The following is a 26,238-nucleotide window of genomic DNA, read 5'->3' as shown; positions in this document are numbered from 1 at the left end:
AATCCGATTTGAACGAATTAAATCTCATTTCTCATTTTAATATGAGTGGATTATCTTTCGAACGTTATCTCGATTGTTTTTCCATCTTCATAATGCAAAATATATCACAATTTCCAGTGGGTTTTACGCTCGTTGAAAATGTTCAACTTTTTTCAACGTTTTTTTGATTGTGCAATCATCATTTTTGGAGACTCCAGGGCTATGTAAAACTAAATAGTAACTGGAGATCATTTCAAATAATCAATTCCCATTCTTAAATTATAAATATCTCCTTATTAAATAATCCGATTTGAACGAATTAAATCTCATTTCTCATTTTAATATGAGTGGATTATCTTTCGAACGTTATCTCGATTGTTTTTCCATCTTCATAATGCAAAATATATCACAATTTCCAGTGGGTTTTACGCTCGTTGAAAATGTTCAACTTTTTTCAACGTTTTTTTGATTGTGCAATCATCATTTTTGGAGACTCCAGGGCTATGTAAAACTAAATAGTAACTGGAGATCATTTCAAATAATCAATTCCCATTCTTAAATTATAAATATCTCCTTATTAAATAATCCGATTTGAACGAATTAAATCTCATTTCTCATTTTAATATGAGTGGATTATCTTTCGAACGTTATCTCGATTGTTTTTCCATCTTCATAATGCAAAATATATCACAATTTCCAGTGGGTTTTACGCTCGTTGAAAATGTTCAGCTTTTTTCAACGTTTTTTTGATTGTGCAATCATCATTTTTAGAGACTCCAGGGCTATGTAAAACTGAATAGCAACTGGAGATCATTTTAGATTCCCAAAATAAAAAAAACAATCAAGCTCACGTTCGAAAGATAATCCACCTGTGCCTTAAACTAAAAAAATCCTGAAGATGAAAAAAATTCGGCAATTTCTACTGACGATTGTTGAGACGTACCTGCGAAGTTCAATTCTTCAGATTGCTCGTCCCACGATAAATTAACAAAGTCTTTAGGCTTCAAGGGGGGTCCAATCTTCATCTGTGGGAGCTTCCACTCGTGCATTATTTCCTCCAATCTCGCGATAAACACTTCCCACTCAGTGGCAGTCGTGAAATCATGATGATAAAAGTCTTCAATCTCTACGTTTTCCATATTAACAAGTCATGCATTCGAGCCTCAGTATTTATAGTTTAAGTTGAATACTCCGGAAATATGTTTCACTTCGGACGATTGTTTTCGTCCAACTGACAACAGCTGACAATGGAGACCTAGCCTTCTCCAACTGACGTACAAAAGAGGCAGGCACCTTCTTTACCTGCAACATCCAATGATCAACACATGTTCCATCAAGTTTGTTTGACTCCAAACGTTTTCATAAGGTTAGAAAATAAATTCTATTTACTCATCGAAGACTCATCCGGCGAACAGAATAAAAAGAGAGAGTGAAGCACGTTTGATTCATCTCGAAGAGCTTCGACTTGAGAAATGTCTGGTGAGGATTCTCCTCTGGAGGAGGACGAAACCGAGGTCCTCGTGTACGTCGAGTTCGAGGGGACAGCCCGGAGAGACGTTTTCTCCAACGAGAAACTCCAGTTGGATATGATCGGCCTAGACATGGAGCATCCAGTCATGAGGGTGAATGGTCGAGTGAGTCATTTTTCGTGACCTCTAATTGTTCTTGCGTCATTAACGTCTATCATCTTTCGAATGCTATCTAAATTGATTTCTAAACCTGTAGAAAGTTTCTGTTTGTGGTGACAAGAATTCTTTGAATTCCAAAGAATTTTCAAGTGAAGTCTACAAAAAGATGATATGGGGGAGGGTGGGGTAAAATGGACACTTGAGACTTTTTAAAAATAATTTATAACTCAGAAACAAATTTATGATTTGAGCTCAGTTTAGGCTCGTCACAAAGGGAAAGAATTGTTCTTTGTACTGAAAAAAAAAAATTATTAAATTTCATCAACACTTTAACCCCTCATTAATATTTTTAAAAAAGTCAAAAGTGTCCGTTTTACCCCACCCTCCCCTAGGGTAAATAAAATCCAAGGGGAAGATCTAATCCCAAGGGGAAGATGAATCCATAAATTGCTGATTTCCATCTGAATTCATGTCATTTGTAGTTCTTCCTCTTCAATTTCTATCCTCAGGGATATTTTCCTCAACACTTTCATGCAGATGGTCATTTCAATTACAGTATTATGAAGGAACGTATGAGGATGCGGTTGGAACCTACATGTTCTTCGAGAAGGAGAAGAACCCAGTGGTCGATGACCCAGTGTTTGACGTGCCACCGAAGCTAAAATACTCCACGAAGACGAGAAAAGTCCTGAAGATGAAGCGAGTATTCGTTAAACCCAGACTGGACGTTATGGAGGATTCGAATCACTCCCAGTCTGTTCCGAATTTAGAAGCACTCAAAGAGGCTGGTGTTCCACCGAATTATCAGGAAGAAGGTGCTTATTTACAATTCCTCATCACCACCTGTACCTGTAGCCATGCAACCAGTCATTTTAATTTTCACATGAAATTTAATTATTCATTATTATTCTCCATTATATCTTACGTCGACTGAATGCAAACTTGAAAGCATATTTTATTTTTCTGCACAAATAACCATTTGATTTTATTACGTAAAATTCTCAAAACTGAAACGACAAACTCACAACGATTCGAAATATATTTTCTTTCTCACAAAGACTCTATTCAATTCGCCTAGAAAAATACCAGTTTGCTTCGTTAGTCAGGTCCTGCAGACCTCGTGTCAAAGTTTACGACAAACACATGTTGTACATTTTCCTATAATTCTCTCTTTTCAACTTATACCGAAAGCAAAATCTCTGCTCAGCCATGAAAATCTTAGCCAAAAGAAGTCAGTTACGAAGGAACCGCGACATCGAACACTACTCCGACTTAAATATTTCAAGACCAGTTATTTCGTATTAGTGCTCCAATAAAATCAATGATATTTTATTTTATTTTTTAGACAATTATTAGTAGACAACGTATAAATAAAATCGGTTAGTGTTTTATAAGATTAATAGAATCGAATTACTTTATTTTTCGTGAATTACATGTTTTCTTTTTGTTCGATAAATAACCATTGACCAGTGACCATTGACAATGTAAAATAATAAACTGACATAAATATTCTAATGTTCTACATAAATTATAAACAAGCGTTCAAGTGAATAAAATCAGTGTCTCAAGTTTCTTCAATTAAAAATTACCGTTCATTTAAGCTCATTATAATCTGAGGAATTTTGGGATGAACACCAGCCTCACTAGTTGACCTTTTAATCGATGAATTGCTTGCCATTATCTTTCACAGCTCTGAACCTCTGGAAGGAGATGCGAGAGGAGCGCCTGGAGGCCTTGAACGAGTACCTGGAGAAGCAGAAGATTCGAGAGGAGAAGAGACAGAAGGGAATTGAGCCAGATTCAGAATCCGACGAGGAGAGTCCGTTTGCCATGTACAAGACTAAAACGAATGATGGAGAAGTGTCACCTGCCACTGGGGATGCATCAGCTGTGATTGATCCAGGCCCCTCTACCTCGAAGGGCAACATTTCCCCACTCGACCCTGAACCCAACGAAAATGCTCAATTACCAAAATCGTCTTCACAAATAAAAAACCAAGGATATCTCCAAGTTTACTCGAGTCAGAGGGCTAAGAGGCGAGTGAAGAAGAAGCCAGAAAATACTAAGGACTCTCGCTCTAAGAAAGATTGTGCGGGTGGGCAGGTGGGGGTAAGTGAATCTGCACCACGTGATGACGATCACCAGTCCAAGATCTCTGAGAAAATTCCTGGAGAGCCCCAAAGAGAGGATGGAGGATCTGAAGAGTCTGAATCCGATGCGATGAGTCACACCTCAGAGGCTAATTTGCAGGGCGATGATGTTAAATATATCTCTGATAAGAAATTAGATAAGGAAATGAAACGCCAGGCGAAAATTAGGGAGATTTCTGAGAGGCTGAAGAGGACAGCTGATGAAATTAAATCCAAGACGAATCCGTAGGGGACTTTTTTTACTTGAAGTCTTGTCAGTTTTGACTCTTTTCCTTCAATTTCCATTCCAATGGATATTTTTTCGTCAATGTGTTCATGTTGATTCGTGTTTATTGCGGTTTTCAGTGCATTCAAAGTTCGTTTTGTTTATTAAATTAGAGCAGTCATCATATGAAAAGTGAAAAGGAGATGAAGAAACTCATGGCAAATTAGATTTCGACGTCATGAGTTCAAAACTAGGGCTGAAAACCTAGGGCGAGGATTGAATCCAAGATGAATCCATAAAAGATTCATTTCCATCTGAAGTCATGTCCTCTTTCTCTTCAATTTCCAATCTAACGGCTATTTTTTCTTCAATATGTTCCTGCAAATTTGTGTTCACCGCAATTATTTGTGTTTTAAAAAAATGATTTCGTTCGTTAATTCAAGATTCATCGAGTTTAAACCAATTTACATTAAAGGCCTATTAAATTGGAGCAGTGGGTTATTATATGAAAAGTGAAAAGGAAGATTAAATCCAAGATGAATCCACAAAAGATTCATTTCCATCTGAAGCCATGTCCTCTTTCTCTTCAATTTCTAATCTAAAGGATATTTTTCCCTCAATATTTTCCTGCAAATTCGTGTTCACTGCAATTATTTGTGCCTTTAAAAAATGATTTCATTCATTAATTCAAGATTCATCGAGTTTAAACCAATTTACATTAAAGGCCTATTAAATTGGAGCAGTGGGTTATTATATGAAAAGTGAAAAGGAAGATTAAATCCAAGATGAATCCACAAAAGATTCATTTCCATCTCAAGTCGTCTCCCTTACTCTTCTATTTCCAATCTAACAGTTATTTTTTCTTCAATATTTTCCTGCAAATTCATGTTCACTGCAATTATTTGTGGCTTTAAAAAATGATTTCGTTCGTTAAATCAAGATTCATCGAGTTTAAACCGATTTATCCCAAGCCCTATTAAATTGGAGCAGTGGGTTATCGCGTAAAAAAAATGATCCAATGAAAGTTCACGCTAGGGATTCGTATTCTTTGGTAATAGGGAGGAAAACCCGGAAATATGTACAGAGGAGCCCGCGTCGACATTGGCGCAGCAAAATAACATGTGATGTCACGCTAAACTGACTCTGCCAATTTCAAAATCATTTTAATACGAGTGTTACGCTTATGCCATAATTGAATCGAGGGTATCCTCCTGAGGGCTTCGACACCGTCAATGACTCCCAGTAACGTGTGGGCTACGATGCAGCCACAAGCCGACGTTCAGTTTAAAATTCCCTTCATTTCCCCGACCTTTTACAAAATACTGAAGAGATAGGCGTTATCAAATTTTAGAGATCTTATCAATTCCGGTAGTTTCGTTTATTCTTGTATCAACAATTCGAAATACCAAGTGTAAACACCACAGGCCATTAAGTATATTATTTTCCAACAGAAGTGCCTGAAGCTCTGATAAGAAAAATTATTCAATCGAAAGCCAAATGACACGAAAATGCGACGAGATTTTATAAATTTATAGCAACGCTGTGATGCTGTGCATCGAAATTAAATCGAAAAGGTGAATAAAATTCAGGAAAAAAATATTTTACGTGCGAGAATGTCATTTTCGAATTCATAGGATAAAAGTGATGTGATCATCCACCGGTAAAGGTCCAGTGGGTAAAATGAACCGAATTATTTCAAAAAATGTTGAGGTGTGATGAGAACACCAACAATTCAGTGAGGAAAAAAAATCGCCTGCGTACGGAGATAATGGAAAAATAGGTGAGAAATTGGCGATTAAAATTCATTTGCGATATCATCAGCGCGTGAAAATTCAACGGACCAATGGGATGTCTCCGCCATATGGCAAAGCGGTGGTAGAAAGGTGCTGAGCACGTGTTAACCCAGTCAATGTCCGAAATAGGCGCTATATACGTCGTTCTCTCCACTTCCCTCCACGTGTGCCTTCAAAAATTCTGAGACATTGCGGAGCGAATGGAAATTATCTCGACATTTGTCGACAAGCTGTCGGCCGGTCAACAGCTTTCGTAGCTGTCTTTATTCGTCGGTTGCTTGTTCCACTCGTTGTCAAGGCTGGAAGGAATAAAAGAGTTTTGTAAAATGCCAGACAAAGTCGCACCGGCCGAGAGGCAAATTCGTTCGAGTAAGGGGAAGGAGATGCAGAGTGTCAAATTGAAGAAGGAGTTGGGATTGCTGGATGGTGTTGCCATTATCGTGGGTGTTATCGTCGGATCGGGGATTTTTGTGTCGCCCAAGGGGGTTTTGAAAAATAGCGGCAGTGTCGGCCTCGCCATCATCGTCTGGGTTTTCTCCGGGGTATTATCACTCATCGGAGCACTATGTTATGCAGAACTCGGTGAGTTTTATTTCATTTCGTATTTTCGAGGGCAATCAATTTTCAGTTGAAAGTAACATTCGTTATGTTTGAATAATCGGTAATTTATTGCTGGAGTCGGCCGGCGTCTGCTTCGAGCGCCCGGCAACGTGCTCCGCAACTTGCATCACCTCACGCCGCACCGATGCTGCACCTTTCTACCTGAGTTTCTAATCGCTCTCCAGTTTTTACTACTTTACTCGTTTCAATGTACTCTCGAAGTGATGAATTTATGGCTTGTTTTTTTTTATTTCGATAATTTGAAATGATCTCCAATTGATATTCAGTTTTACGTAGCCCTGGAGTCGCCGAAAATTGTGATTTTGCAATAAAAAAAACGTTGCAAAAAGCTGAACATTTTCAAAGAGCGTTTTTGAATAATATTGGGGAATAAACCCGGTAGGGAGGAAATTGCAAATTAATAATTTGATGTATCTAATGGCTGTTAGGTCGTTATTTGTCGCAGTAGTTAATGACTTTCAGACCGTTAGTTACCATGATAAATTATCCATTCACTATTTCCTCTCTATCGGACTTATTTCTCAATCTTTATTGAAAACGCTCTTTGGAAATTTCAGTTTTTTTTCTACTTTTTTTTATTGTACAATCCAACGGAAATTGTGATATATTTTGCATTATGAAGATGGAAAAACAATGGAGATAACGTTCGAAAGATAATCCACCCGGACCTTAATTCATCTTTTTTTTTCTGCAATGGTATTGACAAAATAAATATCTCTTATTCCGCACGTCTTCGATGCACGTGGGAATATTTTTTAATGTAATATTTTAAGTGAAATCGTAATAATGCGTTCGAGAGTCGTTAAAATTATCTGCCGCTGAGGTAAGCTACGCTCAACATTTTGCGGGCCTCATCGATCCGTTGCACGGTGCAATGCACTCCCTTAGCTACTCCAAAAATGACATTCTTTGGTAAAGCAGATGTGTACACTGAGAAAAAAAATTATTTTTGCCAAATATTCAGTTACTTGAGAGAAGCCTTTATTTTTAAAAAATCGTATTTTTCCTGTTGAAAGTCCCATTTTTCCCAAATTTCTTATTTTCTGGAGACAACAATTTCCATTAATTTTTTAATGTCGATAATTACGGAGGGGACGCACTAAAAGTGATAACTAATACAATATAACTAATGCAATATAATTGTCCGTAATTGCCAAAAATAATTTTTTTCTCAGTGTATTAACGAAAATTCTGTAGCGAAGCGAAGAAACGATTCAAGTACTTTTGACTGTTGGCCAGTTATCAATGGATATCTCGGAATCTAAGGCAAATAGCGAAATTTTCGTCATGAGCTTTTTTGAAGAGCGAATTAACAGCTACAAAAAAGGTGATTACAAAAATTTCGCTATCTCCCTCAGATTCGGAGATATTCCTAAAAAATCAGAAGTCGCTTGAAATGAAAATGAAAAAATTATTGAATTTTGATTCCGTTGAATTTTAGGTACAATGATACCGAAATCCGGCGGGGATTACGCCTACATAAGTGAGGCATTCGGTGGGTTACCGGCGTTTTTGTATCTCTGGGTAGCGTTATTCATCCTAGTACCGACTGGGAATGCAATAACAGCATTAACATTTGCTCAGTATATATTGCAGCCACTCTGGCCCGGCTGCGAACCGCCTCATGAAGCTGTGAGACTACTCGCAGCAGTTGTGACGTGTAAGTTCCCCAATTTTTCGAATTTAGATTGACAAATGAAACGCGAGAACGAAGTACAGAATTCGTACTGTCGAATCAATACTAATTGTTTTGGTCTGCAAACAGGTTTATTGACAGCGATCAACTGCTACAATGTCAAATGGGCAACCAGGGTACAAGACGTATTCACCGGGACAAAAATATTCGCACTGATAATCATTATAGGAACTGGATGCTACTATTTTTCCACGAACGATTCAGTACCTTTTTCTCAGCCCATGAAAGGGACTAATACCGAACCAGGGTATCTGGCTCTGGCTATTTACTCGGGGCTTTTTTCGTATTCTGGATGGAATTACTTAAATTTTGTCACTGAAGAGCTGAAGGACCCCTACAGGTAAACATTAAATACATCGCCAACTTTTTTTAGATTTACGAGAATTAATGGATTTAAATCAGGATATGAATTTTATTTTATCGAGGAATTCGGTAGAATTACGTCTGAAAAGCACTTGACAACTTAAACTCTAGTGGTTCGGGGTAGTTTTGGAACAACGATTTGAATTGTTGAGGGAAAAATATCCAGGAATTGCCTGGTCTATTAAAAATCTAAACGAAATTAGAGGGAAATTCGGTGTCCACCGAAAATTCCTTGAAAAAAATATTTCGGAAAATATTTTTTAGGAATAAAAGTCCTGTGAAGTATTTACTTTTGAATAAGTGACTCGTGAAGAATTATTGCAGAGGAAAATATAACAAATAACAAATTTTAACAGTGAGGTAAATTATGGAATTTGTTTTTCTGGAAAAAATTTCAATTGATTGATTTCAATTTCAATCTGATTTATGAAAATCATCACAATTCAATTTCACCTTACATCACAACAGTCGAGACTAGAGTAAACATCGTGTGAAATTGTGAATTTATTTGCAGTATTTTTAGTGTCAGTTGTTTTTTCTTCATCCTTGTTGTCATGCGCCATTATTCTCATCCTTTTTTCCGTTTTTTGTCGCGAATTTTTTTCCGAAATATCATTTTTACGAGGAATTTTTTCCGAAATATTATTTTTCCGAGGAATTTTTTCCGAAATATTATTTTTCCGAGGAATTTTTTCCGAAATATTTTTTCCTAGCATTTTTTTCCCAGAGGATTTTCGGCGGGAGCCGGAAATTCAATTGGAGGACTTTTGAAAGCCACGCGCTGTCGAAAAATAAATGAGTATGATGAGTCTTATTCCTCTCTCCAAATCATCCACACGAACATATTTTCCCTGGAAAATTCGAGTATAAGGGGTAACCTATGGCCACGATGTTCATTATATTCCTCAATTTTGGAGTGCTTTGAGGACTCTGGGGGTATTCAAAAGCCCGTGAATAGTCTGCTACAACAATAGGCGCCAGCCCCCTGAGAAACCTCACTCGTCGGTCATTCTGTCCTCGGAGAGCATAAAACTCCCTTTTCTCGAAATAAAAAAACGGAGAAGACCTTGCGTTGAATAACCTCTCCGGCTGAAAAGATTTTCTGAAGCACCATAACAAATATACCTGTCGTCCCAGATTGACCCGAATTTACTCCCCTATTGCCTCTATTATTCAAACTGAAAAATGTTTTTTTCTGCTTTCAGAAATTTACGAAATGCCATTTGCATCTCTCTGCCACTCATCACCGTGATTTACGTCTTGGTGAATCTCGCCTACTTCGCTGTACTCTCTCGAGACGATATTTTGGCGTCGAATGCAGTGGCAGTGGTGCGTCAACTATTAAATTTCCCGTTTATTCCAGGGAACGTCATTTTATTTATTCACCATTCTTCGATACTTTCAGACCTTCGGCGATAAATTACTCGGAGTTATGTCTTGGATAATGCCAGTGTTCGTTGCCTGTTCGACATTTGGTGCTTTGAACGGTGCAATTTTTGCATCGTCAAGATTATTCTTCGTTGGGGCTAGAAATGGACACCTTCCAAATGCTATTGCGCTAATAAACATTCAAAACTTGACACCAATGCCATCGCTCATATTTCTTGTGAGTAGACTGAGATTGTTTTACTTTTAGACAGTACGTAAGCACTTTGAGTGCCTGTGGCATTCGTCTATTCCCCATGGAAGATTAAATACTTCTTGGAAGAACGTACACGAATTACTTTCATTAGTGGTTCTTGTTCCTTCATAAAGTATGCTAATCGCATTGGGAGATACTCAATTGCTGCTTTCATCTGGCGACTCTTTGTCGTTTCGTAGAACGGATGCTGGGATACAGCCCGTCCCTTTGTCGGCCAATTTGCGCATACACAGGTCGCACATTGCTCGTATTAACTATTGAAAAACTATTTTCGATGGCGAACCCATCGACTAGTATGATTGAGAGGCTGTCCAAATGTTTTTAATGGCATTTCACTTTCCCTTTGAGAATACTACGGGTGCAATGGGTTTGTGTGGAGATGTGTGGGCTCTCAGTACATGCTGAGCTAAATTATCGCTTCCGTTTGCAGTGCATTATCACACTGGCGCTGCTGATAATAGAGGACGTCTATGTGCTGATAAATTACGTGAGCTTCGTTGAGGCTCTCTTTACAACACTCTCAGTCTCTGGGTTACTGTGGATGAGGCACACGAAACCTGATCTTGAGAGGCCTATCAGGGTAATTTTTTTGTTATTCTTTGATTAATAAATCCAATAGAAAACACAGTGCTGTCGCTGAGAATTTAGATTGAGTTTGTACTGGGATTCGTTAGAAATTCTATTTGTTGTTCGGTAATTTTGCAACAGATGTTGATTTTTCTGGAAAAATTCGGAGAAAAAACGTTCAAGACTTTCGTAGGGAAAGTTTGAAAAGAATGAGTCAGGAGAGGAATCAAAATCTGTTGTGTAAATGTTTTAATTTGCCTCAGGTATCAACACCACTTCCAATAGTCTTCTTGCTCATCTGTCTATTCCTCGTGGCATGTCCGTGCTACGTAACTCCATGGGAGGTAGGAATTGGTATGATAATAATAATTTGTGGGATACCAGTATACCTGATATTTATCTGGTGGAGGAACAAACCGAAGTGGCTGATAAACTCATCTGGTAAGTGTCCACAAACAGCAATAACTTCTCGGCTATTGGAATTGAATTGCTAATTTTTTCGCTTCTTCCAGAGAAATTCAACACATCATGCGCAAAATTATTCATGTGTGTCCCCGAAGAGAAGGACGACTAGTAGAGAAGAGAACATTTTGTTGCATGGTACAAATTGCAAGTTCTCCCACTCGGTTGCTGGGTCATCGACAATGGGAAGTATATTTGGCCATTGATAAAACTCAATTGTAAATTGTAGTTGTGAATCTCTGATTGGGAACTGCTGGGGCCAATTCAGTTCATAGGTTGTTTATAATTATAAGAAATGCCGTTGTGCTCGAGAAATCGTCGAGTAGACTTTGCATCGTGGAATGATAACTACTTTTTACTCTGCATTTGTGATACTGAGAGTTCAAAAATCTCGGATTTCAATTAAGAATGCCTTCATCCTCTCGGCTAGGGAGACACTGGGGGGAAATTTTTGCTGATCTTTGTAGATGAATTTGTACAAAAAGGTGGACGCATAATGTTTGACATTCCAAAGCATATCGCAGACAATAATTTTTATTCTTTTTATAATATATTAGGTGACACTGCTCTAGTAGTTAAGACTGTACGCATATTTGAGCATTCCTCGCGGGATGGTTTATAAATGAATCTAATATATTTATTAAGTCGATTTTTTTCTCGTTTTTTGGGACATAATTATTTATTTGGCACATACAGTATAATACTTATTTGTAATACATTATGACTAGGTTTTTTTTCATTTGAAGACGAATCATTGCACCATTATCGTTATTTTCTCACACAATGAGGCGATTATTTCGCGTTCAGCCCATATATCTTTAATTTAAAATAAGCTTCTTTATATAAACATTTTTGTATTGTAGCTGGAAGCCAATATGATATGGATTCTAGAATTATTTATCATTCAGTAGATTGAAAATTTACATTTTTACTGCTAACGTAATTGTAATAACAGGGAAAGTGCCTTTCCAAAAATTTGGACGATAAATCCTGGAAAATTTATAATTACTGATCACGCATGTTACTCTAATCATCGTATGTGATACAAAGGAATTTGGCAGCCATAAAAAACTAGAACAACATCTTTCTTTTTTTCTATCAATAAAAATTGTCGCGCAAAAAGCGGATTTTCTATGACGAATCGACAATATAATTCCTTTTTTTCCTGGATTAAAAAATAGAGGTAGGGATGAATTTCAATGGCTGAAGAGTTCAATGTTTGGTCGCATCCTGCGGTTAATGCTTGTCGTTTCGAGTTTGCTCGAGGCTGATCAACCCTCAGCGAGCGGTGGAGTCACCCAGCCATATTTTTCGTGGGTTTTTACGAGACTTCTGAAGGACTCCTCCGCTGAACGACGATTGAATTCTTTATTCGTCTTTGGTTTTCTCGCCACTCGTCCCTAAATTCCAAATTATAAACAAAATAATGCTTTATTATTGGGCTTTATTGCATTTTATGGGCTATTGCACATTTCCATTCCGTTTTTTTTTTTCATTTTTTGAAAGTAAATTTTCTCAGAATGTTATTCTTGCAACAGCACTTGAAGTGTAATAAAGACCAGTGATAGGCATATAAATCAATCACAATTACCGTTAAATTGTGAAGTTGTCAATTTTTCAACTTTACAACATCTTAAAAATTTTAACTATTAAATAAACCATCAATTTGTACATTTAAATTTCGAAATATTCCATCAACCAATAATTAGATAATCGAAAATCAAGTACCTAAATTTGGAATTAGCTTGTTAACTAAAAAATTACATTTCAGTGTTATCAAATATTTTATTCACCATCAATCGGAAAATTTAGCTAATAAATTCTATAATATTTTCAATTTGTTAAATACAGTTAAACTTTGAACAATATAAGGAGATAATCCGTTTTCAGTATTGTTAAAATCTAATATTAGTGCCTGTCCCTGATAGGGGATAATGAAGTAATGAAAATAATGGATTCTTCAGAAGTATGAAAATAGAGAAATTAGTACTGACCTGTCCCTTCACAATGCTCGCGGCAAATTGCGTAATGACGGCCTCAATGGTGTAGGCACTCGCCCATCCACGTGGAGTCAACAGTTCCATACATATTGCGCCGCCTTCCATTACGAAACCCTTCTCTATCCTCGGCGATATGACCCTCATGAAGGGCGGTGCGAATGGAAACGTCTCGGGGAAGATGACGTGTAATAATATGTGGGGGATATCGAGTTCCCTCATGTCAGCGGCCAGCTCACTCTCAGGGTCGATCTTGTGGAGCCTCACGTGCCACTCGAAGAGATTGTCGTTCACTAGCTCAGCGGTGAACGTCGACTCCCGACGGTGCTGACTCCGCTGAATTTCACTGAGCTCCTTCATTAGACGGCGAAGGCGCACACCGCGCTCCGGAATGTTTATGGGGGGCTGATATTTTCGGTTAATTTTTTATATCAATTTCTAGGATTTATGTGAATTGAAAAATTCTGTGAATTCGCTGGGGAAATCTATTGGATTTCTATTGACTTTTCTATTAATTTTTCCATTCTTTACTCTTTTAAAACGGCTTCTGGAAGTGATTTAAAGATGTTTAGCCAGTGGTGGTAAATTGTCGGTGAATGGGTTCTTTTTCATTCGCAGTAAAAACTATTAATAGTTCGCAGAAAAAACTATTAAGCTCCACAGCTCAATGGAAATGTTCAATTGAAAATATTCTATAGAAAAAATTAATAGAATTTTCTATTTCTATGCAACTTATTCTACTAAAATATTTTCTATAGAAATTTATGTGGAGGAATAATATTTTAAAAAAAATTTCAAATATTTTAATTTTTCAATTTGAAAAAATTTTTTTTTTTATTTCAAAGAATTATTCCAACCATTCCAAGAAAAATTTCCAACCGCTCGTATAAATTTATTAAAAATCTCTCTCATTAGGCCATTTATGCGGTCATCATTGGAAATACTAATAATTAATAGGCAGAGGATGTTACTAAAAAAAATTAAATTCTACTGATTTTTTCTATAAAATACCTTCGGAATTCCACTAGAATTTTCAACAGAAGAAATCAATAGAATTTTCTATGAAATTCATTTGGCTTCTCTACGAACTTTCCTCGGAAACAAATTGATCAATTGAGTTTAGTCTCCCCCAAAATGAATGAATTGAAAAAAGAATTCTCCAATTTCATCAAAACATTCACTGAATCCCCCCGATAAAGAAAAGTCATAAGTCCTCATCTCGCCCGACGCGACGTCAAAAAAAATTTACCTGCGAGCAATTTCCGCTCTTTTTCGACTTGAAAAAACAGCTCCCGGTGTGGCTGGTCCCCGGATTATCCGGCAGATTCCCATCGGAGGGTGTCACAGCGTCTGGCCGATGATGCCGACTCAGAATCCTCCTAGAAGGTGAACTGCTCGAGCTGCTGGCACCCTCCTGATCGCTGATCTTCTCGGACGCTCTGAAGATCTTCCTGAACGCCGCGACAACTTTCTCCTTCGACCTCGTCGTCATTTCTGTCCGTCAACGCAACGCTATTGGTATTTCCTTGATTATCAGTAGTCTTGAGTCCCTGTTAGCTCCGTCCCTAGGCTGAAATTAAATCCTCATGATTAACAGCTGGAATCGCGGACCAGTCCATCACCAACACCGCTCAACTGTATTCTCATCGACAATGGGAGTAAAAAATTCGGGGAACGAATGCGATTCTATTTTTAATAGTTCCGTCCTCATTCGTTCATATCGAAATGAATAACAAGACTGATAACGCGCTCATCTCCTTGGCAACTCTAGTCACAGTGTTGCATTTCACATTTATTCATAAACACTCGGATCACTTTATTTAATGAATCATAATCCAAGTAAAGCCGTTCGTCGGTATTTTCGTTTAATTTCCTCTCTCCTAGGCCTTATGATGCAGAATTCGGGCGAAAATAACACTTGTTTTGTTAAGAAAGGAAACAACTTCAACATTCTGAACATTCTTCACATCAAACATGAACTCAGAGGAGTCTTACCCATATCTTTTCAGAGGGTCTCGGGGAATGCTCGTTAACTCATCATTTGAGACGCAGAATTACGGAAAAAAAATCATGGAATTGTCTTCACCATCTGCAAATGATGCGAAAAGAGTACCCAGTACCCGGGTGGCTGGTGCGCGCAGTCTCCGGACTCATTGAACACCGCAGTGGCCGCGGACTGGACGAGAAATTGACTATAACGTCGACAGCGTTGGAGTGAAGTGGCCCAAAAGCACTAAGCAAAGTGCCAAGGGGGATAAACCGACGCACACCGGAGTTATACTTCGTTGCTGTGGCCACACACGACGAACCATCCACTCGATTCAACGCTGGGGGGTGGATGGGTGAGAGTCTTGCATATCGATCCGAAATGCTTGTATTGTCGGTGTTAAATGGTGTATAACGACGAGCTGTTGACGTCGAGGACGCGAAGGACGACACTTGAGATTCGATCCTGGGAGGCTTATTGACCAAGGTCCTCGAGGATCAAGGACGGCCTCATACTTTACGGGGGAGGGCAAGCCAATTACTGGATTTTTTACGGGCGGAAATTTCGGGGAGAAATGCTGGGGAGTTAATTGGAAATTTTGTTGGTTTTAGGCAATTCTAGGGAAGAATTCCACAGCTTTCCTCATTTTTTTCAGTTCATTCCTCGACGTGAATTTTATATCCTCCGGTTTTCATTTAAAATCTTGAACAGTTTTTTTGCTGTTGAGTGCAAAATCGAAGAGAAAAAATTGAGAAAATTATGTTCGTTTTAGGAATTTTAGTGAAGAATAGAAACAAAATTAATTGGAGAGCAAGCCAATCACTGGATTTTTTACGGACGGAAATTTCGGGGAGAAATGCTGGGAGTTAATTGGAAATTTTGTTGTTTTTAGGCGATTCTAAAATGTTGAACAGTTTTTTTGCTGTTGAGTGCAAAATCGAAGAGAAAAAATTGAGAAAATTATGTTCGTTTTAGGAATTTTAGTGAAAAATAGAAACAAAATTAATTGGAGAGCAGGCCAATCACTGGATTTTTTACGGACGGAAATTTCGGGGAGAAATGTTGGGAATTTATTTGGAAATTATGGTTGTTTTTAGGCGATTCTAGTGAAGAATTCCACAGGTTTACTGCATTTTTTAGTGAAAATGTTCAATGGATAGAATTTCATATTCGTCATTCCTTTCATTTGATTCTTCGGCGTAAATTTTCTATTCTGTTTTCATTAAAAAAGTCAAACAATTTTTTCGCTTCTGAGTGCAAAATTCAAGAGAAAAAATTGAAAAAATTATCTTCATTCTAAAAAAATTTTACTCAATTTATTTAATTAACTTAATTTTAAAATGAACATAATTTCACTCAGAAAAGTAAAAAAACAAATCGAAATTTAATAAAATTTCCGTCCACCGAAACAATTCACTCAGAATAATGAAAACTGTTTTATTAATAAAAAATGAAAATTGTTCAATCACGTGAGTACTCTATATTTCCTTCTTCCAGGGAGTGATTATATAGCTTCTCAGACGACCTCGAAGGAACAGACTCCTCAAAATACGTTTGATAAAGTACAGTGTCACAAATAAAATGGATAAATATTGAATCCAAGCCCATTTGATCTCCTCCCATATGGCGGGCTGATAATACAACAGTTGCTCGCGATAAAAAATCTCCGCCGATATCGTGATCGGCATATCGTCGGCGAAACCCGTCTGTCGCATCATTTTTATATTCATCAATTCCGCTGAAACTGGAGATGAAAACGTGATAAGGTCATATTCGAAAGAATCGTGAGGGAAATCCTTGAAACTTACATGTTTTTTTCGCGTAGTGGGATAACACTTCGTCCAAGGAATACTCCGTTAGCTCAACAGTTTTGTTATTCGGAATTTCGGGGAAATTATCTCTGCGAATCACTCCTTTTTGATTAAGTTTTAAGTTTCCTACTATTGATAGCTGTTGACAGTCCTGAGGTAATGTCGCGTCGAACGCTACGAGAGTCTCAGCTTTATGCTGAATTATATCCTGAGAATGCAAAGTAATTAAACAGAATTGAAGAAATATGCGATAGAAATAATAATGTTCCATCAGATCTTATTCTTTTTTTGCTCCAGTATCCACTAAATTCGCTGGAAAAATCTATTGGATTTTTATTGACTTTTCTATCAGTTTTTCTATTCTTTAGTATTTTTTTAAACTGCCTCTGGAGGTGATTTAAGAATGTGAATGTTTTTTTTTCATGATAAAGTTAATCGCAATAGTCTCAGCAGAAATGAATAAACTAATTTTTCCTTATACACAGGCTCTTATGAAATTTATGTTCAAATTGATAATTCACCTATTAGAAGACTCTAAAAATAGAAATAAAAATAGAAGGGAATGTGTAAAATCATACTGAATCCAATGGCCAGAGAAAAATCTGGAGTACCCGGGCAAAAGGAGGAAATATTTGAATGATTCTGTCCCACATAAGCGCATGTTAGCGCATGCATTTGGTGCATTTTGTCTATTTCACTTCTAAATAATGAACATGGCTTGGTAGATTGAAATTTGCATCAAAGTGAAGAGAATGTCTTCATCTCTCAGTTTGAAAACATCAATTTTTTTAAGTACTTGCGATTTTGGATAAACATACTTAACTTACCTTCAGTTGAAATTCAAACCACAACAACAGCTTAACAGACCTTATTGCCTGATCACTCCAGAATTTAGTTTCAAATTTCAAAACATCCCTTATCAGGTCTTTATTAACGTCGCCTTCCCGCACCTAGTGACAGCCCAAAATTAATCTCACGAATTCACGGAAATTCAGGGTTGCGTTACCTTGACAGTAATGCAGTCGTCTTTAATCGAAATCCCCTGGTAAGTCGAGAAGGTCGAGCAGACAATCGGTGCCGCATAAAGATCCCTCTCCGCCAACAAGAGATACTTATACGTAAATCGAATCCTGGGAGTCTCCAAGTACATTCGATTCTTCAACCAAAACCCTGAACAATTGAACAAAAATAAACGAGTGAAGACCGAAGCAATTCATCACCTCTCACACCATCAAACAATTACCTCCAGCATTATAAGCAATGATCACCGGTAAAACAATGGCAACAGTCATCAATAAATAAACAACTGAAGTGCTGATGGCAAATAGACGCGTTTTTATTTTCAACTCAACGGGAATGGAAAAAAGATCGAGGATCGGCATTTTGAGTGTGGCATTGCGTTTTTGTTTGTTTTCAATCGCCCGTTGCCATGGTAATACATCTGGCGTCGGACTTCCTCGGGCTCAGGCCAGATGACAAGGGAAATAAATGTGGGAATGGAAAAAAGGGACTAGTGGGGACTGATCGCAGCGTTGGTAGAATTTTTTGCAGCATTTGATTTCTCGTGGCTCGAAAACTATCCGACACATTGCACCCAAAAATAAAAAGGAGAGGGTTAATGACTCGGAACCTCATCAATTTCAAAGATGATCCCATTTAATCAACAGTTCAATGACTTCAGTAGTGAAGTGGTCAAACGGTTCGTCTGTTTTTTAAATTATTAAGTATTAGAAATCAATTTATAAGGTTTATTAGCTATAAATTAAATATAATATGCAATATATTTTATTGTAAACGGTTCAAGTCAATTCCATTCTAGCGCCAGTTCTCGATGAATATCTCAAACTCTAAAGGAGTTGACGAAATTTTTCTAAAAATCTTTTTTGTGAAGAACAGTGAAGACTATCAAAAAACATATTGCAAAAATTTCGCTATCAAAAGCGAAATAATATTAAAAATAAATTTCTTAAATTCGGAGTTATTCAATGAAAACTCAACTGGGAGTTGAGTCGACTTGAACCGATTGACCACTTCACTACTGAATTATTAATATTTCAGAAAATGTCAAGAGCCCACATTGCCAGCAATAATAATTGTAAAAAGACAATCAATTGCGAGGAAAAATGAATGATTATTCACCAAATCCAGTGCCCCTGCTGTACAAAAAACATCACATTTTATTCGTAAAAAATAGCTCGACGAATGAATATTCAAGTTATGTTATCGAGGTCTATGTTCTCAAAATCCTCGTCATCGTCCTCCAATAATTTAGCGAGATCCTCAGACACCGAGACATTATCACATTCGGCAGTCTTCTGAGGGCTCTCAACTGAGGTAGAACTACCGCGCGACGTATTAGTCTGCGGTTTGTCGGAGAATGCCTCCATGGGGGTCAGGAATTCCTCCTGCTGGCTCAGCGAGATCGTTTGGGAGAATCCGAAGGACTCCAAGGTCCCTCGCTTATCGTCGGTGGTGGAGGGCTCGTCGTTCGGTTGATGCATCAGTTCAGCTTGGGAGAGGGAGAAGTTCTGGTCCAAGCCAGCGTTCTTCAGGAAATTAGCTTTGGTCTGCAGCAGCGGCCAGAGGATGTCATCTACTGTGCCTTTCGCTATCAAATACTGGATTATCACGTAGTTTCGTTGACCAATGCGATGGGCTCTGGCTTCAGCTTGACTCAGCTCCTGCATAAATGAACAAACAAATGAGACAGAATGATTTGATGTGAATTCAGTAGCGAAGTGGTAAAACGGTACAAGTCAATTTTGACTATTGACCAGATTTCAATGAATATCTCGGAATCTAAGGGAGATAGCAAAATTTTTGTTATAACCTTTTTTGCAGAGCTGATTGAGAGCTACAAAAAATGTAATTACGAAAATTTTGCTGTCTCCCTTAGATTCGGAGATATTCCTCAAAAACTCAACTGGGAGATGAGTCGACTTAAACCGTTCTACCACTTCGCTACTGAATTGTTTTGTCTGTCGTTAGTGCCAATAAAAAACGTTAAAAATTATTCAAAACTGTCCATTTTTTCTTAAATTGACTTAATCATGGCCTGATGGCTTAATTGGATTGATTAACGCAAAAAACATGAATAATTTAATGAATAAATGAAAATAGATTCAGAAAATGAATGAAATCTCACCGCAGGATTCCAATAGAGCTCAGCAAAGACAACGAGACTGGCAGCAGTGAGCGTAAGTCCAGAATTAGCAGCAGTTATGGACAAGACAGCAACCAGACAATCAGATGACTCTTGAAATTGATCAACATTTCGTTTTCTGATGTCTGCATTTGTCTTGCCATCGATACGAATATATTTGACTTTATTCTTATCCAAAACCTCTGAGATTTTGTCGAGGACACACTGGTGGTGGGCGAAAATGAGGAATTTTTGCTTCTTGTCGATCAGGTCCTTGACGTAATTCGCAACAGCAGTCAGCCTCAGTTTACTGGACTCCGAGTAGTACCTCAACAACTCGGCGTGCTTTTCGAAGCCTTTCAACGTATTTTCTTGGAGTTTCTCGGCCATTTTCTTCATCTCTTTCGTCCCCTCTTTGATCAATTCAGGGTCGAGCATGACGACTTGTCGTATTTTATCGGGGAGCTGTGTCAATACCTCTGATTTCAATCGTCTGATCAGGAAGGAGGCTTTCAGGAGTAACTGCAGTTCTGTGGTGTTGCAAACTCCCGAATAATCCCATCCAAAGTGGCCCCTTTTGGCCTCGCAGTATCGAATCCCGTAGTCTTTGAGTTCTATCCACTTAGGATTCACCAGGCATATCTGGGAGAAGAGCTCGATGGGCCTCGACAGGGCTGGAGTCCCAGTCAACAGCAGGACGTGCCTTGCTGCTGATGATATTTTCTTGGCTGCTTTTGTTCTGTCGGTTTTGTGGCTTTTCAGGGTGTGGGACTCATCCTGAAATACAATAATATTCTTAAAATTCATGCTAATTGACATCTCGCACCCAATTTCCCGTTTTAAAATTTTTAAAGTCCTTTTTTCATTTAAAAAATTGAATTTAAGGTCCCGGTGGATTATCTTTCGAACGTTATCTCGTTAAAGATTAAGAAATAAGTTCGATAGAGAGGAAATGGTGAATGGATAATTTATCATGGTAACTAACGATCTGACAGCCATTGACTACTGCGACAAATGACGACCTAACAGCCATTAGACACATCAAATTATTAATTTGCAATATTATTCAAAAACCCTCTTTGAAAATGTTCGCTTTTTTTGGTTGTGCAGTCATAATTTTTCGAGACTCCAGGGCTATGCAACACTGAATATCAATTGGAGATCATTTCAGATTATCAAAATAAAAAAAACAATCATGATCACGTTCGAAAGATAATCCACCCGGGCCTTAACAGAAAGGAAAATGCAAATAAAAAGCTGAAGGGTCAAAAAATACTGCTCGTCTGGCCTCTTGTCCTCATAAATGTGAAAATGATGAGAGAAAATATTAAAAACGCCGTGACATTAAAACAAAAACAACCTCTGAATACTCACAAAGATGACGAAGCCAAATGACTTCTTCTCAAACGTGGTAATATTCCTGGACAACAAATCATAAGAAACAATCGTAATCTTCTCTTTCTCGAGGCGATCCCTGCCACTAGTGTAATGAAAGATGTGCTGGTAGGGGACTGACGGCAGAAAATCGTGAATAGCCTCTGACCACTGGTACCTTATCGAGGACGGTGTGACGATGAGCAGTGGCCAGCTCGCTTTGAAGTAATGTGCAATCCCCAGGGCTTGGATCGTCTTGCCCAGCCCCATCTCATCGGCGATCATGCACCGGCCATTCTTCTGGATTCCAAAGAGGATTCCGTCCCGCTGGAAAGGCATCAACTTGGAGATCAGCGTGTTGTCTATCCTCGACAGATCTGCCTCAGTCGTCTCGGGCTTCCTCTTCAACTCGGTCTTGAACGTTTGGAGGACGAACTGAGGGATCCCAGAGACGTCGACGTGCCCAGTGAACTGCGATTTGATTCCGTTGATCAGTTGGGAGTAATCGTTGATGTGGAAATTCCAGAGTCTCGTTTTCTGATCGTACGCCCTCGTGGCCATTGTCTTGAAGAAGTCGATCAGCTGCGCGTGGTAGGGCACCTCCACCTCGAACCGAGTGCTGGTCACCATTCTGCATGTCGCCTTGATCCTCTCTGTGGTGCCGAAAAAAGTGTCGGGTTGGATCGTGTTCACGTTCTTGAAGTGTTTAGGTTTACTTCCAGTTGACTGATTGGACTCCCGTTTTCTCTTGACACCAGGGGGGGAATTGTCACAGGTTAACTTGAGTTGATTTCCTGGCTGGGGTTTACTCTGTGACTGGGGCTTCGCCACTGACTGTGTGCTGTTGAAGGGAGGTGGCTTTGGGGTCACGGGGTTCACTGGGTGAGGGTGAGGGACTCGATTTTGGTTCAGCTGGGCCTTTTTTTGCTGCGCCAGCAGTCTCTTCTTCTCAATTTCCGCGGGGGAATACATTTCTGGGGTTTTTCGGGGAACGGGACGGATTGACTGGCAGAAAAACACGTTCACTGGGGCAGGAGGGTCTCGATTAACCTTACTTTCATCATTGTTTGAACGATAGGATAGGGGACGTACCAGGGATGCGAGTTCTGACTTATAATTTTTTGGTTCAACTCAGCGCGAGAACCGTCAATTCACACGATTTTGGGAACTGAACATTTTCGGGCATTTTGCGTTTGTTGTTGCCGGGTATAAACAGAAACACATGGAAACACACTCATAGGATTTTGTGTTTTGTGTGGAATGTAAGTTCGTTACTAGGAGAGACGCGTGCGCGCGCCTATCTGGTCGTTGTGAAAATGAAGACATCGAATTTGTTGAAGTTCATATACTCACGGATGTTTTATAAATGTTGATAATGACTTGAAGAGAATTAGCAGAATGAAGAGTGAAACATCAATGAATGATTTTTAATCTTCGATTAATTCTTTTTTTTACTTTTTAAAATAATCTGATTAAAATCTGTAATTGTTGAAAAATGAGGGGAGGGTTATGAATTGATTTCCTAGAAAACTGAAAAAATTTCTTGAATTCTTCGGAAAATTTCGCAGTTCTCCGGATAATTGTAGATCTTCAGAGATTTTTCTCGAATTATTTGGGAAATCGAAGAATTTTCATGGATTTTGTAGAGTTTAGAATTTTTGTATGAAAATCTGAGAAACAAGAATTGATCATTTTTGCGTATGAGAAATATGAAAAAATTAAAATTTGGGAAGTGAAGAATAATTCGTGAAGAATAATTCGTGAAGAATAATTCGTTTTTAAAATAATTTGATTAAAATCTGTAATTGTTGAAAAATGAGGGGAGGGTTATGAATTGATTTCCTAGAAAACTGAAAAAATTTCTTGAATTCTTCGAAAAATTTCACAGTTTTCCAGATAATTGCAGATCTTCAAAGATTTTTCTCGAATTATTTGGGAAATCGCAGAATTTTCACGAATTTTGTAGAGTTTAGAATTTTTGTATGAAAATCTGAGAAACAAGAATTGATCATTTTTGCGTATGAGAAATATGGAAAAATTGAAATTTGGGAAGTGAAGAATAATTCGTGAATTGAAAAAATTTAGAAAAACTATTTTTTTCTCATGATCAACAATTCGGAAATTTAGATATGTTTTGATATAAAAATAAACTTCACACATGAAAAAATGATAAATATGACGCAGAAAATTTTTTTGGCATTTGAAGAATTTGGAAATACCGGGGATTTTTTTCAGCGACCACTTCACGCGACTCATTGACCAATCAGAATTGAGGATTAGCGGTCAGCCAGTCTCGAGAGATATTTCGAGATATTTCGATATAAAACAACTTCACCTTTCTTTCATCTTAAGGACTCACCAGATAACACTTCAATGAATAACAAGCTCCAGAAAATCCGAGAGATGGCGTTGCAAAAAAAAATCCAACTATTCTTATTATGTTTGTAGCCGCCAGCTTCCCGGTTAATTACCAGGAGATCGCAAATTGATAGCAGTAAAACTGTCATTCGGTTTCAATAACACCCAGAGGTGAATAACAAATTGTTGAATAATAATGTGAAAGTTCTTACCCACAAAGTCATTTCTATCACTCTTATAGACGAAATGTCAGTGCCAGGAGCTCATCTGGTTGAGCATGGGGTTGTTGGTACGTCGAATCTTCCCAAATTACCAGTAATTACTGCGTTAATTCATTTACGAAATAATAAACAATTTTCAGGGAAGGATCACGTGTTCGAGGTGCCAACGAAGGCGATCAAAACCCCAGAGGATATGGCGACGTGGGAAAAATCAGAAGCCTATAATGTAAGCATGACACACCTCTCATTTTCGAATTTTTCCTCGATGCATATGAATAGGGGCGGGTGGGGCAAAATGGACACGTTTTCTAATGTTCATAACTCTGAAATAAATTCATCGATTGAACTCAGTGGAGACCCATCACAAAGAGGGAGAATTGTAATTTACAGGGAAAAATAATGATCTCATTTCATCAAGAGTTCACTGAATTATTGATATTTCACGTTTTTTTCAGGAATACTTGGGGTTCATATTGGCTCTGAATGAGGCTGTCCAGGGGAAAGCTGCCAACTCAGAGTATCCAGCATCTCAAACAGTTTTAAACACAATTGTTATGTTGGATAATTTCGATCAATGGCTGACAGAAATTCCACCGACAGATCAGCCCCAGAGATTTGGGAATAAATCGTTTCGTGACTGGCATGCACGACTCCTAGAGGTCAGAAATCAAAAACAAATCTCATCACTATTTCTCCACAAAATCCACTGCTGACATTTTCTCATTCTGCCCCACTCGTCCTATCATTAATAATCAATAATTAATTATGCTTCTTTCATTAGAGGAGTGCAGATGAACTGAAAAAAGTATTACCCGAGGATTTGCACAGATCAGTTCCTGAACTGAGTCAATATCTCTGTGAAGGATTCGGAAATGCAACGAGAATCGACTATGGCACAGGTCATGAGATGGCCTTCATCATGTTTCTGTGTTGTCTGTTTAAAATAGGAGCTTATCAGTCTGATGATAAAGTTGCTGCTGTCAATAAGGTTTTCAACAGGTACTTTTTTCGTTTTTTCGCAAGCCTAGAGGATTTATTTACACTATCAACAGTGTTCTCTTCATTGTAATGTGAATATTTTCACATTTTTTTCTCTCGTCTGAGATTTACAATGAAGTTCTTAGGTATTTATTCTATTATTTACGAAGAAAATGCGCATTTTACGGATTTTGGATCTGTTGTTTTTAATAAGGGGCTATTCTATCAAAAATGGAAAACAAAACTTGCAGTATTGGCGTTCTCGATTGGTTTCAGATACATGGAATTGATAAGACGACTGCAGCTGGTGTACAGAATGGAACCAGCAGGCAGTCACGGTGTGTGGAGTCTCGATGATTATCAATTTGTCCCTTTCGTCTGGGGAAGTGCCCAGCTGATTGGTAAATTCCCACAAAATTGAAGTCCTAAAAAGAATAAATCACAATTTTACAAATTTTTGTTTCTTGTTATGAAGGGCATCCTAGGATTGAGCCCCGTCATTTCGTAGATCCAGGGATAGTCGAAGCATACAGCAAACATTATTTATTCTTGTCATCCATTGAGTTCATCTCGAAGGTGAGAACGGGCTGGACAACAGTTGAAGAGTGCCATTTTCGAAATCCAAGTGCTATTTTGATGAATTCTAATTTAATTTTTTATATGCAGGTGAAAATTGGCCCATTCGCTGAGCATTCCAATCAATTATGGAATGTAAGTGCTGTTCAGTCCTGGTCGAGAGTCAATGCAGGTCTCATAAGAATGTATAAAGCAGAGGTAACAATCCACAAGGCATTTTAAAAGATTCTCTTAAAACATAATTTTATTGTTAAAATATCCAGCCAACTGTCGCATATACGATGAGTTGACAAATATAGTAATTTTTTCCCTCCAATATTCCTTGATTTTACATCTAAAACCGAACATATTTTAAGGATGAACACAAATATCGTTTAATTTATCATAATGAAACACCATTTAATTCATTTTGTTTTTAGGTTTTATTGAAATTCCCGGTGATTCAGCACGTACTATTCGGCTCTCTGTTCACTCTCAAGCCAGCCCCAACAGGTCCAATGTACAAAGGCGCCTGTCTCGTACCACCAGGACCGGCCCAGGCGCCTAAATAATTATCCCATCGTGTGATTATAATTGCGATAGTAGATAAGTCAAGAGAAATGCCTCACAATGAGATTTATCGAAATAAATATATTTTCCCGGTCATTCCGTGCACATTATACTGTACATTGGGTGAACTACCATTAGA

General features: G+C 38.1%; 7 protein-coding genes across 9 annotated transcripts in view; 3 read left to right on the top strand and 4 right to left on the bottom strand.

The window, feature by feature from the left end:
* The window catches only part of LOC107035570 (rab3 GTPase-activating protein catalytic subunit), a 30,173-nt gene extending 28,949 nt beyond the window's left edge, over positions 1-1,224 (bottom strand). For both annotated transcript variants that reach the window (XM_015253047.1, XM_015253048.1), the window contains exon 1: positions 923-1,224. In XM_015253047.1, coding sequence (XP_015108533.1) covers positions 923-1,118 — 196 coding nt within the window. In that variant the 5' untranslated portion in view covers positions 1,119-1,224. The remainder of the gene's footprint in view (positions 1-922) is intronic.
* Positions 1,225-1,312: 88 nt separating this feature from the next.
* On the top strand, positions 1,313-5,732 carry LOC107035572 (mediator of RNA polymerase II transcription subunit 12). Its single transcript, XM_015253050.1, has 3 exons — positions 1,313-1,613; positions 2,164-2,422; positions 3,298-5,732. The coding sequence occupies exons 1-3, from the start codon at positions 1,452-1,454 to the stop codon at positions 3,984-3,986; spliced, it is 1,110 nt and encodes a 369-aa protein (XP_015108536.1). The 5' UTR covers positions 1,313-1,451; the 3' UTR covers positions 3,987-5,732.
* A 146-nt stretch (positions 5,733-5,878) lies between these two features.
* Positions 5,879-12,188, top strand: LOC107035571 (large neutral amino acids transporter small subunit 1). The gene is made up of 8 exons (XM_015253049.2): positions 5,879-6,337; positions 7,818-8,036; positions 8,142-8,412; positions 9,641-9,764; positions 9,841-10,041; positions 10,508-10,657; positions 10,908-11,085; positions 11,157-12,188. The coding sequence occupies exons 1-8, from the start codon at positions 6,082-6,084 to the stop codon at positions 11,216-11,218; spliced, it is 1,461 nt and encodes a 486-aa protein (XP_015108535.1). The 5' UTR covers positions 5,879-6,081; the 3' UTR covers positions 11,219-12,188.
* LOC107035574 (ubiquitin-conjugating enzyme E2Q-like protein CG4502) lies at positions 11,676-15,400 on the bottom strand. Its single transcript, XM_015253053.2, has 4 exons — positions 15,099-15,400; positions 14,353-14,673; positions 13,101-13,508; positions 11,676-12,506 (listed from the first exon to the last, which is right to left on the bottom strand). Exons 2-4 carry the CDS (start codon positions 14,593-14,595, stop codon positions 12,378-12,380), a joined length of 780 nt encoding a protein of 259 aa, XP_015108539.1. The 5' UTR covers positions 14,596-14,673; positions 15,099-15,400; the 3' UTR covers positions 11,676-12,377.
* Positions 15,401-16,502: 1,102 nt separating this feature from the next.
* On the bottom strand, positions 16,503-18,346 carry LOC107035568 (transmembrane protein 231). Its single transcript, XM_015253046.1, has 5 exons — positions 18,145-18,346; positions 17,908-18,071; positions 17,729-17,851; positions 16,899-17,109; positions 16,503-16,834 (listed from the first exon to the last, which is right to left on the bottom strand). The coding sequence occupies exons 1-5, from the start codon at positions 18,281-18,283 to the stop codon at positions 16,569-16,571; spliced, it is 903 nt and encodes a 300-aa protein (XP_015108532.1). The 5' UTR covers positions 18,284-18,346; the 3' UTR covers positions 16,503-16,568.
* A 666-nt stretch (positions 18,347-19,012) lies between these two features.
* LOC107035567 (SWI/SNF-related matrix-associated actin-dependent regulator of chromatin subfamily A-like protein 1) lies at positions 19,013-22,728 on the bottom strand. The gene is made up of 3 exons (XM_015253045.2): positions 21,418-22,728; positions 20,047-20,820; positions 19,013-19,582 (listed from the first exon to the last, which is right to left on the bottom strand). The coding sequence occupies exons 1-3, from the start codon at positions 22,387-22,389 to the stop codon at positions 19,112-19,114; spliced, it is 2,217 nt and encodes a 738-aa protein (XP_015108531.1). The 5' UTR covers positions 22,390-22,728; the 3' UTR covers positions 19,013-19,111.
* Positions 22,729-23,687: 959 nt separating this feature from the next.
* On the top strand, positions 23,688-26,209 carry LOC107035565 (serine/threonine-protein phosphatase 2A activator). Of its 2 annotated transcripts, none has more exons than XM_015253043.1 (9): positions 23,688-23,946; positions 24,017-24,064; positions 24,137-24,222; positions 24,452-24,655; positions 24,778-24,995; positions 25,251-25,375; positions 25,450-25,550; positions 25,641-25,748; positions 25,970-26,209. In XM_015253043.1, the coding sequence occupies exons 2-9, from the start codon at positions 24,022-24,024 to the stop codon at positions 26,099-26,101; spliced, it is 1,017 nt and encodes a 338-aa protein (XP_015108529.1). In that variant the 5' UTR covers positions 23,688-23,946; positions 24,017-24,021; the 3' UTR covers positions 26,102-26,209. The 2 variants fall into 2 exon arrangements, with proteins under 2 accessions (XP_015108529.1, XP_015108528.1); XM_015253042.1 differs by having other exon boundaries at positions 23,996-24,064.
* The last annotated feature ends 29 nt before the right edge of the window (positions 26,210-26,238 follow it).

This window comes from Diachasma alloeum, unplaced genomic scaffold, assembly GCF_001412515.2.
Source record: "Diachasma alloeum isolate Michigan unplaced genomic scaffold, Dall2.0 Dall_scaffold_00199, whole genome shotgun sequence".
NCBI classification, from domain to species: Eukaryota; Metazoa; Arthropoda; class Insecta; order Hymenoptera; family Braconidae; genus Diachasma; species Diachasma alloeum.
The sequence above is the reverse complement of the archived record's forward strand: the minus strand, read 5'-3'. Positions and strand labels throughout refer to the sequence as shown.